Here is a 16,504-nt window from a genome sequence, read left to right as displayed (position 1 = left end):
AGCTGTCATTTGGCAGATGCTTTTATCTGAAGTGACTTGCAGAACACTAATTGTAGGCGATCCCTCTGGAGAAACATTGGGATTATTGCCTTGCTCAAGGGCGCAATCCTAATAAAGCAGGTTTGACTGATTGTCTAGATTCGGGGTCACACCTTCTTGGGATTGCAACCATTGTTTTTCTCACAAATAATTTTCTTATTAGTGGTACTTGTTACAATTTTTTTTTATATATATATATATATATATATATATATATATATATATATATTATTTATTTATTTATTTTTCTTTATACTTATATAAATATTTCTTCAGATTTGTTATCATTAACACCATTTAGTATTCATGTGAGGATTTGCTGCCTTATTGTGATTCCCCAGTCATATATTATTTCTTTCAATTATGTTATTCCCTACATTCCAGAGTGAGGCTATTTCATGTTTCATCGTGTTGTATGATATCGATGGAACCATTAAGTTCATTGTTTGGAAATTAAAAAAAAAAAAACAAACAAAAAAAGAATAATATGATAACCCACACACCAATCAAACTGAACCTGTGCCCTGTAGACATTTGGCAGCCTTTCACTATGTTTGTGCTTGGTGTATTTATGTGTATGTCTTTGCAACAAAATATGACTCCTCAATATGAATGATTGAATGAATGAACGGTACATTTATATAGCACTTTTCTGACACTACACTCAAAGCACTTTACACAGCGAACAGAGGACTCTCCTCAACCACACCAGTGTGCAGCATCCACCTGGATGATGTGACGGCAGCCATAGTGTGCCAGTACACTCACCACACACCAGCTATTGGTGGAGAGGAGAATACACCTACACATACATTCTTCGCATGTCTGGACACACACATTTGTAATTCTGTAATGTTAAGGATGCGATGCTTGTTATGTTTAATTAGTTTGGCCTCAGGCACTGCCATGGCCTTTGGTTTCAGCACAAGTGTGCAGAGTGCATGTGTGTGTGGTGTATGAGGAATTTTTCACTCACATTGACTTCTGTCTGCAATTCTGATTATGCAGCTGGTCAAAGGACACTTTAATCCTAAAGTTCGCTGCCCCTTTTAATCCACAGTATTCACTTATCTGAGAATTTGAGGGGAATTCTTGCTGCACTCATTACTGAAAAAGCTACAGACTTTGTAGAGAAATAGAATAACAGACCTACTAAACATCATTCTGGTGGAAGTGAACTGGTGGTTTCATTCTAAAACAGTAAAATCCCAAAATTAATTAAATCTTCAGCGAACTAAACTAGTACCTTCTATGTTCTACTAATTCTAGTTTCTTTTCTAGATTCTGCTGACTCTAAATTTGGACCAGTGGTACATTATAGAGTCTGTTTTAGAGTCTGATTCCTTAGAGAACTGAACCACCAGCACATTCTAGATTATATTTTTTCTTCATAGAATTGAACTACCAGTACATTCTAGATTCTGTTCTAGATTCAAATTGCTCTTTAGAGATTGTAACCACTGTTACATTGTAGATTCTAGAATAGAATCTTTTCTTGAATCAGTAGTACATTCTAGGTTGTATTTAAGGGTCTATTGTACTGTATCTTCGAATTGAACCACCAATGCATTTTAGGTGCCATTCTAGATTATCTCCACTCTTTAGTGATTTGAACTGCGTGATGTTCTAGATGTTGTTCTAGATTCTACTGACTCTTTAGAGATAAGGACATTTAATTCCATTACATGCTTGATTCTGGTGTAGATTCTAATGGCTTTAAGACTCTAATCTCCTTGATTCTATTGTAGATTCCGTTGGCTCCTTAGGGAAATGAACCACCAGTGCATTCTAGATTTGTTTGAGAATTGAACCATTTGTACTTTCTAGATTCTAATGGCTCTTTAGAGAATTGATCCACCCATGCATTCTAGATTATATTGTAGATTGTATTGGCTGTTTAGATAATTGAACCACCAGTGCATTCAAAATTCTAGAAAATATTATATTGACTCATTAGATAATTGAACCACCTGTACATTCTAGATTCTGTTCTAGATTCCATTAGCTCCTTAGAGAAATGAATTCTAATGGCTCTTTAGAGATTGTATCCACTAGTACATTCTTGATTCTATTGTGGATTCAATTAGCTCTTCTGATAATTGAACCACCAGTAAATTGTAAATTCTGATGGCTCTTTAGAGAATTTAACCACCCATGCATTCTAGATTCTACTGTAAATTATATTGTATCTTTAGAGGATTGATCTACCAGTTCATTCTAAATTCTATACTATATTATATTGACTCGTTAGAGAATTAAACCACCAGTACTTTCTAGATTCTGTTGTAGATTCTAGAGAATTGATCCACCCGTGCATTCTAGAGTATATTGTAGATTTTATTGGCTGTTTGGAGAATTGAACCACCAGTGCATTCTAAATTCTGTAATAGATTCTCTTGACTCGTTAGAGAATTTAACCACACATGCATTCTAGATTCTATTTTAGATCATTTTGACACATTAAAGATTAGAACCACCCATACATTCTAGATTTTATTCTAAATTCTATTGACACAGTACAGAATCGAACCATTCTTTGGTACATTCTTTGTGTTCTAGATTATAGACCCTTTCACACATACAGCATTTTTCAGAACATTTACTGCATTTTTCAGTTTAGAGATCTTGTGAACCCGACCTTTTTGAAAATACTGGTACATTTTGCTCTGCCAGTTTCTCTTAATGAGCAGTTGTATCATAAATGTCCATATTGGTGGTATGTGTAAACCGCACATGTGGTACATTTACTATTAAAGAAAACCCAACAATTTTCCTGTAATTTACCTGCTGCATGTGTGAAAGGGGCTACTAACTCTTTATAGAATTGAACCACCAGTGCATTGCAGATACTATTTTAGATTTGTTTGACTCTTTAGAGAACTGAACCACCAAGACATTCTAGGTTCCATTCTTGATTTTCTTCACTCATTAGCAAATTAAACCACCAGAATGTTTCAGGTGCTGTTCTAGACTTCTGTTTTAGACTCTGAATTGAATCGCCAATTACATTCTAGATTCTTCTCTAGATTGTACTTTATATATGGTTAGACCAGTATACTCCACATTCAACAGTTCTAGATTCTACTGACTGTTTAGAGATTTCAAGCACCAGTAGAGCCCTTCTAAATGCCGATGATGCTAATTTAATCTCCCCTTTCCTAACATACTTCTTCATCACTCTCACTTTAGGTAACTCGGTCTCCTGTTGTGAGCAGTTGGAGAGGGAAAAGGAGGAGGTGCGGGTGTCTTTGGAGGCGCTGTTACAGAAACTACAGGAGCAGCATCAAACAGAACTAGAGGAACTGGAAGAGAGACTGAAAGAGTTCTACTCAGCAGAATGGGACAAGACCCACCAGGCCTACCAGAAAGAGGCAGACAAATGCAGGGCGCTCATGCAGCAGCAGGTAAGAGCTTACCTGGGATGGTCAGTGCTTGCAGCACAGAAATCATGTGTCTTATGTAATCAAGATTAACTATTCAAATCACACAGCTCCAATCAGGTGATACCTCACCCTGCATGTCTGCTTTATTGTGAGTTCATTCCTGAATGCACACCGTCTCTTGTGTGTTTTTTCAATCTGTCTTTATGTATATTTGCCATTCAATTCTATTTTATATTGAGATGTTTGTCTTTGAGGTAGGTGTTGTATCAACAGTCAGCTCCAGGAGTTTGACACATACGTTTCCTAAAAACAATTCACATTTAACTTCAGTCAAGCATGACTCTTGTCAAATACAAAAGGATTTTACAGATGTTGCCATATTATTTATTGTATCTATGCTTGAAAAGTGTGTAGCAGAAAAGAGTGTATGATGGTGCGTTTAGTTTACAAAACTAGTTTGTGGACAAAATTGTCCCTAAATTTTAGCTAAATATAGCAAAACCTCTCTTATATATAAATAGAACAAAACCTTGGACACCCGAGTACATTCTCATTTGGAAAAATGAATTCATAAATTATATAATGACTTTTGCAGGGGTAAAGTTTACTTACAATTACCTCTATATATGTCTATACAAGCATGTGTACAGTTTATGCGAATGCTATTTCCCCCACCTCTCCAGATTAGCACTATTTTTTTCATTGATAACCATGCAGTTAGTGGACGTTTAACAGAAATGTACATGTACAAACTGATGTTACCACATAGAGAGAGATTTTTAAATACAGCTACTCCTGGGCCTTATCAAGTAAGTCAAAAATTAGGTGCAGTTTATTACAACAGAAAAATGTAATAAAAACAGAAATATCTTTAAAAATATATTTAGTGCTTTATCTGATAATGATGATGACTATGATTTTCACTTGCAGGTGGAAGAGGTGAGGAACCAACAGGAAGCCCTGAGGAACCAACGGGAAGTGGCACACACTGAGCGGATAGAGATACTGAAACGTGAATATGAGAATTCATACGCAGGTAATTTCACTACAGAACTGCAGTCATCAAAGGTGTACTATTCTGATATTTTTTTATTAAATGTATTATATTTGGCATCTGCAGGACCAAGATAATCAATTATAATGTTATATTCCAATTTTAGAGCTCAGGAAGATTCACAACCAGGACATGCAAGAACTTGACAAAACACTCAAGGAGTCTGAAGCCTCGCTCAACGTATGCATTACTGTCTTATTTTTATATGAACACGGAGACACAAACAAATTTAACTCATGAAATTATTGTTACTGAATGTCAATATGCAGTATTTTACTTAAGATTTGTGTTATTTACATAAAGGGATAGTTCTTTCTCTCATCGTTTACTCACCCTCATGCCATCCCAGATGTGGATGACTTTCTTTCTTCTGATGAACACAAATTAAGATTTTTGGAAGAATATTTCAGCTCTGTAGGTCCTCAAGTGAATGGTGACCAAAATGTTTATCTATATCTATAAATCTATATCTTCAGAAGCGATACGATAGGTGTGGGTGAGAGACAGATTCAATATTTTTTCTATAAATGTCCACTTTCACTTTCTTCTTTTCTTTTTAGTGTTTCACATTCTTTGTGCATATTTCAACCTACAAGTACTAAAAAAAAAGTACTTGTAAAAGTACTATATTGGTCTGTTTCTCAATAACACCTATCTATCGCTTCTGAAGGATTTAACCACTGGAGTCTTATGGATTACTTTTATGCTGCTTTATGTGCTTTTTGGAGTTACAAAATTTTGGAACCCATTCACTTGCATTGTGAGGACCTACAGAGCTGAAATATTCTAAAAATCTTAGTTCGTGTTCAGCAGAAGAAAGATAGTCATACATGTCTTGGATAGCATGAGGGTGAGTAAATGAAGAGAGAATTTTAATTTTTGCATGAACTATTCCTTTAAAGAAACAATTTGCAAATGTGTCATCATTTGCAATATTATACATATACTAGGAAAATAATGTGTATATGTCCTGATTTTTAAATAAATATTTAAATCACAATTCTCTTCACTAAAGGAAAAAATTCAAAGTTTGACTGCAGAAAACGAGACTTTAAAAGAAAGGTTAAGAGAGGAGGAGGAGTGGAGGAAAGCACTGGCAGAAAAAAGTCAGGTAATGACATTCACATATTGCTGATGGAACGCCTCTTTCGAGCAACATTATTCTATGGACTTGTATACAGTGCATTCAAAAAGTATTCAGACCCCTTCATTTTTTCACATTTTATGTTGCAGCCTTATGTTAAATTATTATTTTTCACATCAATCTACACTCCATACCCCATAATGACCAAGAAAAAAAACCAACAGATTTTTGATAACTTTGCTAATTTATTAAAACGAAAAAACTGAAATATCACATTGACATAAGTATTCAGACCCTTAAATTATTACTTAAAGCACCTTTGGCAGCGATTACAGTCCTTTTGGGTATGATGTGACAAGCTTTGCACACCTGGATTTGGGGATTTTCGGCAATTCTTCTCTGCAGATCTTAAGCGCGGTCAGGTTGGATGGGGACCATCGATTGACAGCCATTTTCAGGTGTCTCTAGAGATGTTCGATTGAGTTCAAGCCCAGGCTCTGGCTGGGCCACTCAAGGACATTCACAGAGTTGTCCCTAAGCCACTCTTGTGTTTTCTTGACTGTGTGCTTGGGGTCATTGTCTTGTTTGAAGGTGAACCTTCAGCCCAGTCTGAGGTTCTGAGCCCTCTAGACCATGTTTTCATTAAGGATAAATTTGCAAAGTTATCAAAAATATGGTTTTTGCAGTGTCATTATGGGGTGTGGAGTGTAGATTGATGTGAAAAAAATTTATAAATTAAAGCATTTCAGCATATAAGGCTGCAACATAACAAAATGTGGAAAAAAAAAATTAAGGGGTCTAAATATCTTCTGAATGCACTGTATTTAGGGGCGTAGCAACCATTATAACTCGTATACATTTTTAATTTGCACCTGCTTCACTTATTGGATGAATAAAATTGATTAGCATTATATTAAGAGCTTTGGGGCCACAGTACAAAAAAAAGAAACCCTGCCTTTAAGGAAATTAGATGGGACTAATTAGATGGGTGAATGTTGTGTCACCTAATTAATATTCATGAGCCAGGTTTATAATGTGCCCTCAAAGACTGGGTCCAGGCATTACTGTGACACACAGAGGTGTTCTGTACTTCTTTGTGATCACAGATGGTGTGAAACACAAACTGAACACTTGTTTCTCTGTGTGCAGAAGGACGCCCACACGCTGTATTTGGAACAGGAGCTGGAGAGTCTTAGAGCCGTGCTGGAAATAAAGACAAACCAGATACACCAGCAAGACAAGAAACTTATGCAGATGGACAAACTGGTGAGGATCTTGATATTTTACCATTAGTATAGCACCTACAAGTCTTATAAATTATCCTTTCCTTCAAGGGGTAATATTTACCTCCTCAATATGATTTTCAGTGATATTTTTTACCCTTATGAGGACATATTTAAAATGATAATAATTAGTGTAATTTCACGTCAATTAATTTAACATACTTTCTCAATCTGAATAATTAGACCTGTTTTTTATGACTATATACACCTACGCCTAGAATAGAATATTAAGAAATATCAGGTCTTCCAAATTAAACACGGAGGAAAATTTTTCCCCAAACTTTTTGAATTTCAGGGGTATTATCTCTTTCTGTGGCATTTTTGCCTCCTGCCCTAACCCTGGAATCTACTTGACAAAATAGAACTTTTCACTAAATACATTTTTTTTTTTTTTTTTAACACTTGTGTTTATGATCAGATTGATGATAATTTGAAACTAGAGGAGTATCTAAATAAGGTCCAGCAGGAGAACGAGGACTACAAGGCTAGGATGGACAAGCATGCTGCCCTTTCAAAGTAAGTAGATATTTTTAAGATACAAGACTCATCTTTTTTTCCCCTTGTTCTGGGATGCACCATGGAATTATGAATTGTTTGTCATTATCCGTGCATCACATTCTCCATTTATTTCCTGTTTAAATGTAGGCAGCTCTCCACAGAACAGGCCATGCTTCAACAGACCCTGCAGAAGGAATCAAAGGTCAACAAACGTCTGTCCATGGAGAATGAGGAGTTGCTATGGAAACTACACAATGGAGACTTGTGCAGCCCACGACACCTCTCGCCCACTTCCCCCTTCCACCCGCCTCAAAACTCTGCCTCATTTTCCACGACTCCGATATCACCCAGATAGCCTCTGACCTCAGAAACTGCCCTCACCCAGAGGCACCTATGGACCTTTTGGCCATTTGATTCCTATAATAAGACTTGTACAGTTTGTTAAGACTTCTAAAGTTTATAACTGTCCCCTTTTCCATTAAAGACAATGATGCACAGTTGCACTTCTTGATCAAGGAATTGCCTTGCTCGGTTACACATTTGTTTGTTCTCTTCTGCGTCATTCCTTTAAGTCTGTCTCTGCCACATTTTTTTTCCTTCTCTCTCCCTATCTTTCACAGACACACATAAAAATGTATCTGAGGAGGAAACACACCTCAGGGCTTGTACATAGAATATCTCTTCCTCAGACTGCAATTTTCTGTTATATTTGTGCTCCCTTTTCATTTTTTTAATTAAAAAAATAGTTTGTGCATAACAAGTAAAAGATGTAAAGCTGTCTTTTTCTTTGTCTGCTCACTAGAATACTATATGAGATTAACATAAAAAAAAAATATTATTATAAAATTTTATTTTTTTGGGGCAATATGCTTGGTTTGAGACTTTGCTCGAGAATGTTTTGATCAGTAAGACTGGAAAAAAGGCTTAACCTCAAATGTGCATATACAGTAGATCCAAATATTTGTTCTTAATATTGTGGAATGTATTTTCTTCTCTCCCAAAATTGCTTCTAGTGGCCTCCACATCCAGAAAGCTCTGAGTGAATGTCTCCATATCTCAACCACAGTAACCTATTTTATTTTATTTTATTAATGCATTAAACTTAAGGATGCTTCTCCTTATATTTTGTATTGGTTATTTTGATGCAATCCACACAGGAAGTTAATTTATTTAATGTTTACTTGCAAGTGTGAGCTTTTACACAGTCTTCCCTCACATTTTGAAACTGGGGCATCTATATTTCCTGTATAGTCCTTAGCATTGACTTTACTGTGTTAATGGCGGGCCATTGTCCCAACCCCTTTCAAAAGAAAATAATGAATAAGGTTTGAAGCATTAAGCCAAATAAACAAAAACAAAACAACAACCTACAGTAATTGACAGCTGTGGATTTCAGTTATTAGTCTACTGTGCCACCCAGTGGTCAAACCACAAACTTGCATGCAGGTTTGGGAGTTTTACCCATAAGGCGGAACTTCCTTTTCTACGTCCACCATACTTCTCGGACTAAATTGTTTCTGTTGACATCTAGTGGATATTAATAGAAATGCGAGGTTTTGTGTGTGTCATTAAGGGTCATGAAACAGTCATCTTTCAGCTCAAGTCCACCTCACAACCGTTCTGAAAAATGCAACTCAACTGGGCGTGACCAGCTGTGAGAACACTACCTTAGTGGATGGGGTGGGGGAGAAAGATGGGAGGTTGCTCATGCCAGCTCTTAATATCAAGATAAAGTTGGACAAACTAAGATTTGTATAGCTGGCAAAGATAAAGTTGTTTTCCTTCCTTTAAGGATCACAACACCACCTGTTTCAGCACAGTTGAGATCTCAAAACATTTTCAAAAGATACAGCTTTCGGAGAGAGAGAAGGAACACATCTGTCTGATCTAGTCACTCAGCATTATTTCACTAATGCAGTTAACAGCATCACAATTGCTCATCATGACAGAAATGCACAAATAAAGTATACACTGTTTGTAAGCTCACACTGGTAATTTTATATCTGCAATTTAATGCACAAGCAAATGCCAAGTCATATGTACTCTGTATTAAACATTTGTGAATGTTTTTTACACTTAACAATTTAGACTTATTCCAAGATGTTGATTCACAAATACAAGTGCTTAAATCGGTTAACAGACTTGCGTTAAGGATGGCTGGATCGACAGAGTATGTCTGTCTGGGACATTCAATGTAAATCGCATCTCAAATGAGCCCCAGTCAGAGACAGTCCATCTCACCGGATATCTCAAAACATGTTAATAGATGTGTGCTGCACGACCATTTAAAATGTTTTGGTCAAAAGACTATAATGTCCCTCTGTTAGTCTTCACTTCCCTTAACTTTTCCCATTCATTCTCTATGGTAGTGTCTTACACTACGGATGTAATATATTTGTAGCCACACGTCGACATGAGCGGCGCTGTCCCGCATTTTCGTATAGACACAGAGCGTATTTAGGCCACGCCCACAACAGGGGGAAAACAATCCAACCGTCTCCATTGACTTTGCATTGCGAGAGGCTGCCTCCTTGTCATTTATGACTTATAACAAAAAACAAAACAATGTCTAAAAGCTGCTGTGTGACAAGGTGTACAGCAAACAAATAACCCAGAAATACATTTTTATAAGCTGTCGGCCCCCAAAAATGGTTTATTTCAGGACATAAAAGTGGATCAATTGAGACAGAGCACAACTAGTTCTCGAACTACTCTGAGAACTTCGCCCACTGGAACACGACATAATATTGTAAAAAAAAAAACATTCATAATTTTACCCATGTCGATTGCTTGTTTCACCACTCTATGTGAACCTGAGAGGAGGAGATATATTAAGAAGTTAAATTTTATTGGTCTATGTCAGTGCCCCGTTTCCTTACCTTCCTTTTTTTGGAAAAATTATCCGACTGAATGGCCCAACATGAAATACCCTGATATATCTACAACTATTTGATCGAATCACCAGGTAACAGTACACGTAGACATACTGAGTGTCAGGATCCCACAATTTACCCACTCTTCCTGCTGATGCTTCATGTCTTATAAATTGCCTTGTGTATCTATTTTTGGCTCCTTAAAGGCTGGCTTTTACGGTTCGGAAAAGCTTATAAAAATGTTTTTGTTTTTTTGTTTTTTAGCTTGTTTGCTGTACACCTTGTCACACAGCAGCTTTTAAGCATTTTTCTGTCTTTTGTTATATGCCATAAATGACAAGGAGGCAGCCTCTCGCAATGCAAAGTCAATGGAGATTGATTGCCCCCGGTGGGCGTGGTCTTCAGATTATGACGCGTTGCGCTCTGTCTCACAACGTCTCAATCGCATCTCAACCGCTAGAATCAAGGTAAATAATGTTTGATTTAGTCTTTTATTCTATAGTTTTAGTTGTTTTTAACACTCTCAATGTCTCAATATTTTATGATAATTTAAACGGAAGGTTAGGTATTCAAGATTTGATTGAAGTTATTTTTGTTGACGTGAATACACTTAAACTGTTGTTTACACAACATAGTCTGTCATACGAGTATTTAGATTATGCTATATTAGTGCCTAAATACAATGAAACCTGAATGATAAAGTGAAGTACAATAACGTTATATATTTACCAGTGAGTTATTAGCGTACCTTTGTCATTTCCATAATTGTGAATGGAAGCTAAGTTACTGTTAAACATCGCTAAGAACATTAGCTCATGTTGATAACGTTACTGTTTTGTTTGTCTGCAATGACCACAATTATATCACTATTCTGTTACTGGTATCACTTTTCAACTTTGTATGTTTACTAATTAATTTATCTATACTGCACCTTTCAATATAGGTAATACAAATATATTATAACATTCTAGCTAAAACATAATTCTAAGACAATAAGATCTACATGTGAACTAACATTACATATATTATCAGTATTAATAATAGTATTACTATGTAGTATGTGTTATTAATAATGACATATTACATGTTACTTTCATTAATATTTGTTTTATATCTATCAACACTTTATCTAAATTAGTCTTTATTACATTTTAAAATTTTTTTAAATGTGCTTTAAATCTACAGGATGAAGAAGATAGAGTTCTGTACCAGAAGGAGGACAGTCCAGTTTAGAAGAGGCCCATCGGGGCATTTAAGACAGGACACCTCCGCTGAGGCAATGACGATAAAAACAACCCCTCCCTGCAAGACAAATCTGCACCTCAACTGGAGGAGGTTGTCTGCAGCTGCACCACGTAAAAGGGGAAGGAGCTGCTGTTCCTATCTGGATCCCTGTCAGAGGAACCTCTCAGCAGGAGGGCTTCCACTTTCACCAGGCTCGGTGGGTGATGGGCAACAATGTCTCTACCGAGCTGTTCCAGGCCCAGGGGATGACCGAAGTGGTTCACTGGAACTTTCAGAGGCTGGTGGACCTGAAGCTGCCTGACGTGGTCCTACTGGGAGTGTTTGACCCTGTTTTAATTGCAGAGCTCAACATGGCATCCACGAAGGTGACTGGGCAGGCCAAATATCCAGCACTGATTCACGTGTCAGCCAGAGACACAGTCGAGAGGTTTGGACTCCTTCTGAAGGGAACGTCTCTTAGGTAAGACACACTGAATTTACTAATTTACATTTTAATTCACATGCACTTTCAGATTTGTGTCATTGATATTTAAACTTATTGGGCCTACTTTTTAGGAGATGGACGTAGCACGTGTCCTGGTGTCTCTCAGTGCTGAGACCTGTGCCTTCCCACCAACAGAGGAGCTGGTGGAGCCCTCACAGTGGTTTGCCACTCCAAAAAAAGAATACACATCGTCTGAGAGACAAACAGGTAATTCATGTTGGCACATGTATTGTTGTCGGCTGGACCCATTCATATTCCATAACAATTTATTTTACCCTTGCACGCACAAGCATACATGGAAACGCACACACACACACACACACACGTGGAGGTACTACTCATATAGACACATACTAACATACTCGCATACCTACTTGACTTACTATTAACATAGTTTTATATCACTTCTACAGATCTGCTGAGCACTTCACCACTGACCCTGACAGCCTCTCCCCGTGCTGCACACACAGGACCCATTAAGACTGGTGGACGTATCTTTGTACTGGACCATGGCCGGTGGACGCAACCCATGAGAGATGCCATTGATGGACTCCTAGCAAAGTGCCATGAGAAGAAAGAAATGCTGAAGCAGATGGATGCTGACTATGCTGCCCTTGTGCACAGATCTTGCAAAGACACCAATAGTCTCCTTCATCCAACCACTAGGCAGCATATCTCTCGGTATGTGAAACACCTTGCCAGGGCCGGCCCAAGCCTTTATGGGGCCCTAAGCAGAATTTGATTTGGGGGCCCCTCGGTGCCGCCAATATGATTGAATATTGTCAATGCTTGATTATTCGCACACTATAAAATCTAACACACCCCACAGAACGGTAAGACTCAATTTTATTAGTTGTAGCTGTGTTGCTTACAACATACCAATGTCTGCCTGGCATGATTTTACCCTTCTACGGTTTAAATGTAACAGTAGCACACCTATATTTACCCAATCCTGTTGATCCTCTGTTACCAGTTTTGTGTACTTCCTAGAGAACAATTTGCTGTAGACTGTATCATTTCTTTTTGAATAAGTGAGCAGCTCCACTTAAATTTTTTCCCCATTAATTAACATTCTGTAGGTGTAGTGGAAGCTTCGGCCATCAGGTTTTTCAGGGAATGTGAAGTTTTCCTTTATAGGCAGTGGCCCTCTGCTTACCAGATCAGTCCTTTCTGAGTCGGACATGATAGATGACAACATCAGTGGATGCACGTGCTGGGAAGTGCTCCTCGCATGCAGAGGATGGACCTGATGAAAGATGAAAATAATAATTAAAGCTAGCCATGTTAGATGTCATATTAGAAGGTAATGCAACTGTCTGTCAAAAACAAAGGCATGGTTTATCCATATAAATATATTGATCTGGGATTGTTGAAAAATCATCATCAGCTGTAGCAGTGGAACTTGGGGCAGGTGGCGTTGGTTGTGCCCCACGTCCAAAATTTTTCAACAGTGCTCCTAGGGATGTTTCATAAGAGTACATATTTGACAGACTATTTGACAAAATATGTTATTTTCTCAACACAAATTATTATACACAGCAGCAAGCCATCTGTACTCCTAAAACAACAACTCTTAATCTATAACTAGCTAACTGAGGCATAATGATATTGGAATATAATAGCAAAATGGTAAACTACCAAAATGGTAGACTAATGTAAATATTGTTAAGTTGTCAGTTATCAGTACAAAGTTTATGGAACAGAAGCTTATTTTTATTACAAAAATATACACCCATGAAAGTTATTTTTACACAGAAGACAAAAACTTTAATCTAAAACTAGCAAAGTAATATGTTGTACTAATAATATATTAAGATGTCAAGGCTATTTACGGATGATTAATCAAACTTTCCTAAAAAAGAAGACATGCTACATAGGCTATGTTAACTAACTAGCCAGCTAATGTTAGCTCATAACTTAGCCTAGCTACTTAACATAACTTTATCGTGCTGTTTTTTCTCTTCCTCTGTTTTCTTCTTTTTCCTTTTCTTTGCACCAGAGGATATGTCCTTTTTTGTGACATTGCTGTTTTGCTGTCTGAATGTGCTTGCATCCTGCAGCCCGTTAACATAATATTGCATTTAATATTGCGTTTTTGTATAATTACCATTGTCCATTGGTAATTATACCAATGGACAATTATACTGTCCATTGACAGTATAATAAAAAAAAAAAAAAAAATTATGTGCTCTTGGGGGCCCCCTGGTGGCCACTGGGGCCCTAAGCAGCCGCTTAGTTCGCTTATGCCTTGGGCCGGCTCTGCACCTTGCCAAGCTAATAAACACTAGCTCCTCTTTGAACACCAGCCCAGAGAAGCTGTTGGAGACTCAGCAGCTTTGGCAGCGTCTGACAGAAACCTGCTCCTGTAAATCCACCAGTGGTGAGTCCTTCCCAGGATGCTCCTCTGACCCAGGCTACATTTGTGACAATGGTGAAGGAGATTGTGGAGAGGCAGCTAGCAGCTCAGCAGTTGCAACAACAAAAACAGCCAAAGAAAACCAGGACTTGTCTCAGTTGTGGGCAGCCAAAATCTCTTTACTTTGGCGAAGGCTCCTATGTCAATTTTGTTTATCAGTCAGCAGAGGTGAAGTACTTTTACTGCTCCAAAAAAGTCTTCATGACCTACGCAGCTGAAGGACTAACCAATGCACCAATGTGCTTTGAGGATTTTGCATCAACTGCCTTCTTCCAGCAGCAGCTCAACGCCTCAAAACAGAGAGGGGCAGAACAAAAGAGGGTAACAGAAGAGAGGAAAAAGAGGAAATCTGTAGAGCTTCATCCTCCTGGTCGCCTGTGCAGGTCCTGTCATCTGCCTCTCAAACAAGGCCCCAACAGCTCTCACATCCATGCCTATTTCCCTGGAGTCCCAGGAAAGTACATTTACTGTCCCACTAAGGTTTTGTACTTGTACATGTACCAGTCCCAGGGCATGATGGGAGAGATGACTTGGACTGAATTCAAGAAGTCTGCATTTTATGAGACTGAAAAGCAGAGATGGATGGTGGAGAAACGGGCATAGAACTGAGACTCACTGACTCATTCAGTCACTCACTCACTCACAAACGTAGACAAAACTGATGTTTTCAATGACACTCACACTCATACTGTCAGTTGGCAGTCAAATGTTCTGTTGTCTATTTATATTATTTAGTTCTTTGAATATATATATTCAAGTATATATTTGATAGTACTTTAATGTTTTTTTTTTTTACTTTGAATTTTTTTAGGTTTTTATTTGGAATAAGTTTTACTAATATATATGTGTGTGTGTGTGTGTAAAAGATTAATTAATCTTTACCTGGGTTCTCTATATGTAAATACGTTTTTAGGATGTTGTCTATACCTCTGTACATAATACACATTTTGACTTTGCACTAGTTAGATTTGAACCAGTGGGGACTCCTTCCCTCCCTATCTCCCTCCCACACTTTTAACCAGCCCCTTCATGTTTATACTGCCTTGCAGCTCTCTATTTTTCCTGATACTGCCTTTTTTTGCCCTCTTTATGTCGGGGCTGAGTTTGCTATCAGGTTGCCCTTGCACCGCTGCCACCTTGACCTAGACGATAGAGGTCCCAGCTTCTGTACACCGATGCTACTCCATGCTCTACTGCAGGATGTCAATGAGCCACATAGACAGCCACTTCTACCCTATGCCACAATGACTTTTTGCACCTCGTCAATTGAGCAAACAACACAAATTACATAGTGACTTTCAAACATAGTTGTAGAAACTGTTTTCCTTTTGTTTATTGTTTTTTTGTCTTTATACCAAACCCCTGGCCTAAACATTTGTTAACCATCCATCTCTGGGGAGGGATCCCTCTTTGATTTGCTCCTCCTGAGGTTTATTACTTTTCTTTCTCTCTTAAAGAGTTTTTTTGGGGGTTTTTCCTTGTCATTGAGGGTTACGTTTGGATATCTGGATGTCTATGGGTATTGTTATGCCCTTTGTGACATTGCTTGTAAAAAGCACTATACATATAAAGTATGATTTGATTTGATATAGTTCTGAATGTTACTCCATGTAACATAACTGGTTAATATTGACTTTGTTATTTGTATTTTTTTTTTTAAATAAATCCTGTTAAACGTCTTTTAATTACAGGACCATTTAACGACTGCTGTAATGTTGTCTTTTAAAATACAGAATTAGAATAAAACTTAAGTAAACAAATAAATAAGTAAACACAAAGGTTGGACAATTTATTGCAAAATGTATTAAGAATTAGTCCAGCTGGGAGGAGGCCTCGGGGAAGACCCAGGACTAGGTGGAGAGATTACATCTCCACACTGGCCTGGGAACACCTCGGGGTCGCCCAGTCAGAGCTGGTTAATGTGGCTTGGGATAGGGAAGTTTGGGGCCCCCTGCTGGAGCAGCTGCCCCCGCGACCCGACTTCAGATAAGCGGTTGAAGAAGGATGGATGGATGGATGGTATTAAGAATTATTATTTCTCAAATGCTTTATAAAAAAGTTATATAGTTTGCAAATCTCATCTACAGCTATACATGTGGAAATAAAAACCTAAAATAAAAATATGAAGTATCCAGTTTTGTGGAA

At 37.7% G+C, this 16,504-nt stretch overlaps 1 protein-coding gene and 1 long non-coding RNA gene across 3 annotated transcripts in view; both read left to right on the top strand.

Moving 5' to 3' along the window:
* LOC127644409 (microtubule-associated tumor suppressor 1 homolog) overlaps nucleotides 1-8,462 on the top strand; it is a 55,241-nt gene extending 46,779 nt beyond the window's left edge. For both annotated transcript variants that reach the window (XM_052127567.1, XM_052127568.1), the window contains 7 exons: nucleotides 3,229-3,443; nucleotides 4,353-4,458; nucleotides 4,583-4,656; nucleotides 5,492-5,587; nucleotides 6,710-6,826; nucleotides 7,262-7,359; nucleotides 7,489-8,462. In XM_052127567.1, the coding sequence (XP_051983527.1) occupies nucleotides 3,229-3,443; nucleotides 4,353-4,458; nucleotides 4,583-4,656; nucleotides 5,492-5,587; nucleotides 6,710-6,826; nucleotides 7,262-7,359; nucleotides 7,489-7,696 (914 nt within the window). In that variant the 3' untranslated portion in view covers nucleotides 7,697-8,462. The remainder of the gene's footprint in view (nucleotides 1-3,228; nucleotides 3,444-4,352; nucleotides 4,459-4,582; nucleotides 4,657-5,491; nucleotides 5,588-6,709; nucleotides 6,827-7,261; nucleotides 7,360-7,488) is intronic.
* A 2,172-nt stretch (nucleotides 8,463-10,634) lies between these two features.
* On the top strand, nucleotides 10,635-16,213 carry LOC127644416 (uncharacterized). Its single transcript, XR_007970653.1, has 4 exons — nucleotides 10,635-10,681; nucleotides 11,400-11,919; nucleotides 12,015-12,150; nucleotides 12,357-16,213. It is a non-coding gene; the product is annotated as an uncharacterized LOC127644416 (long non-coding RNA).
* Nucleotides 16,214-16,504: the final 291 nt, after the last annotated feature.

Source organism: Xyrauchen texanus, chromosome 5 (assembly GCF_025860055.1).
Source record: "Xyrauchen texanus isolate HMW12.3.18 chromosome 5, RBS_HiC_50CHRs, whole genome shotgun sequence".
Classification (NCBI taxonomy): Eukaryota; Metazoa; Chordata; class Actinopteri; order Cypriniformes; family Catostomidae; genus Xyrauchen; species Xyrauchen texanus.
This window is presented reverse-complemented; position numbering and strand designations above follow the sequence as displayed.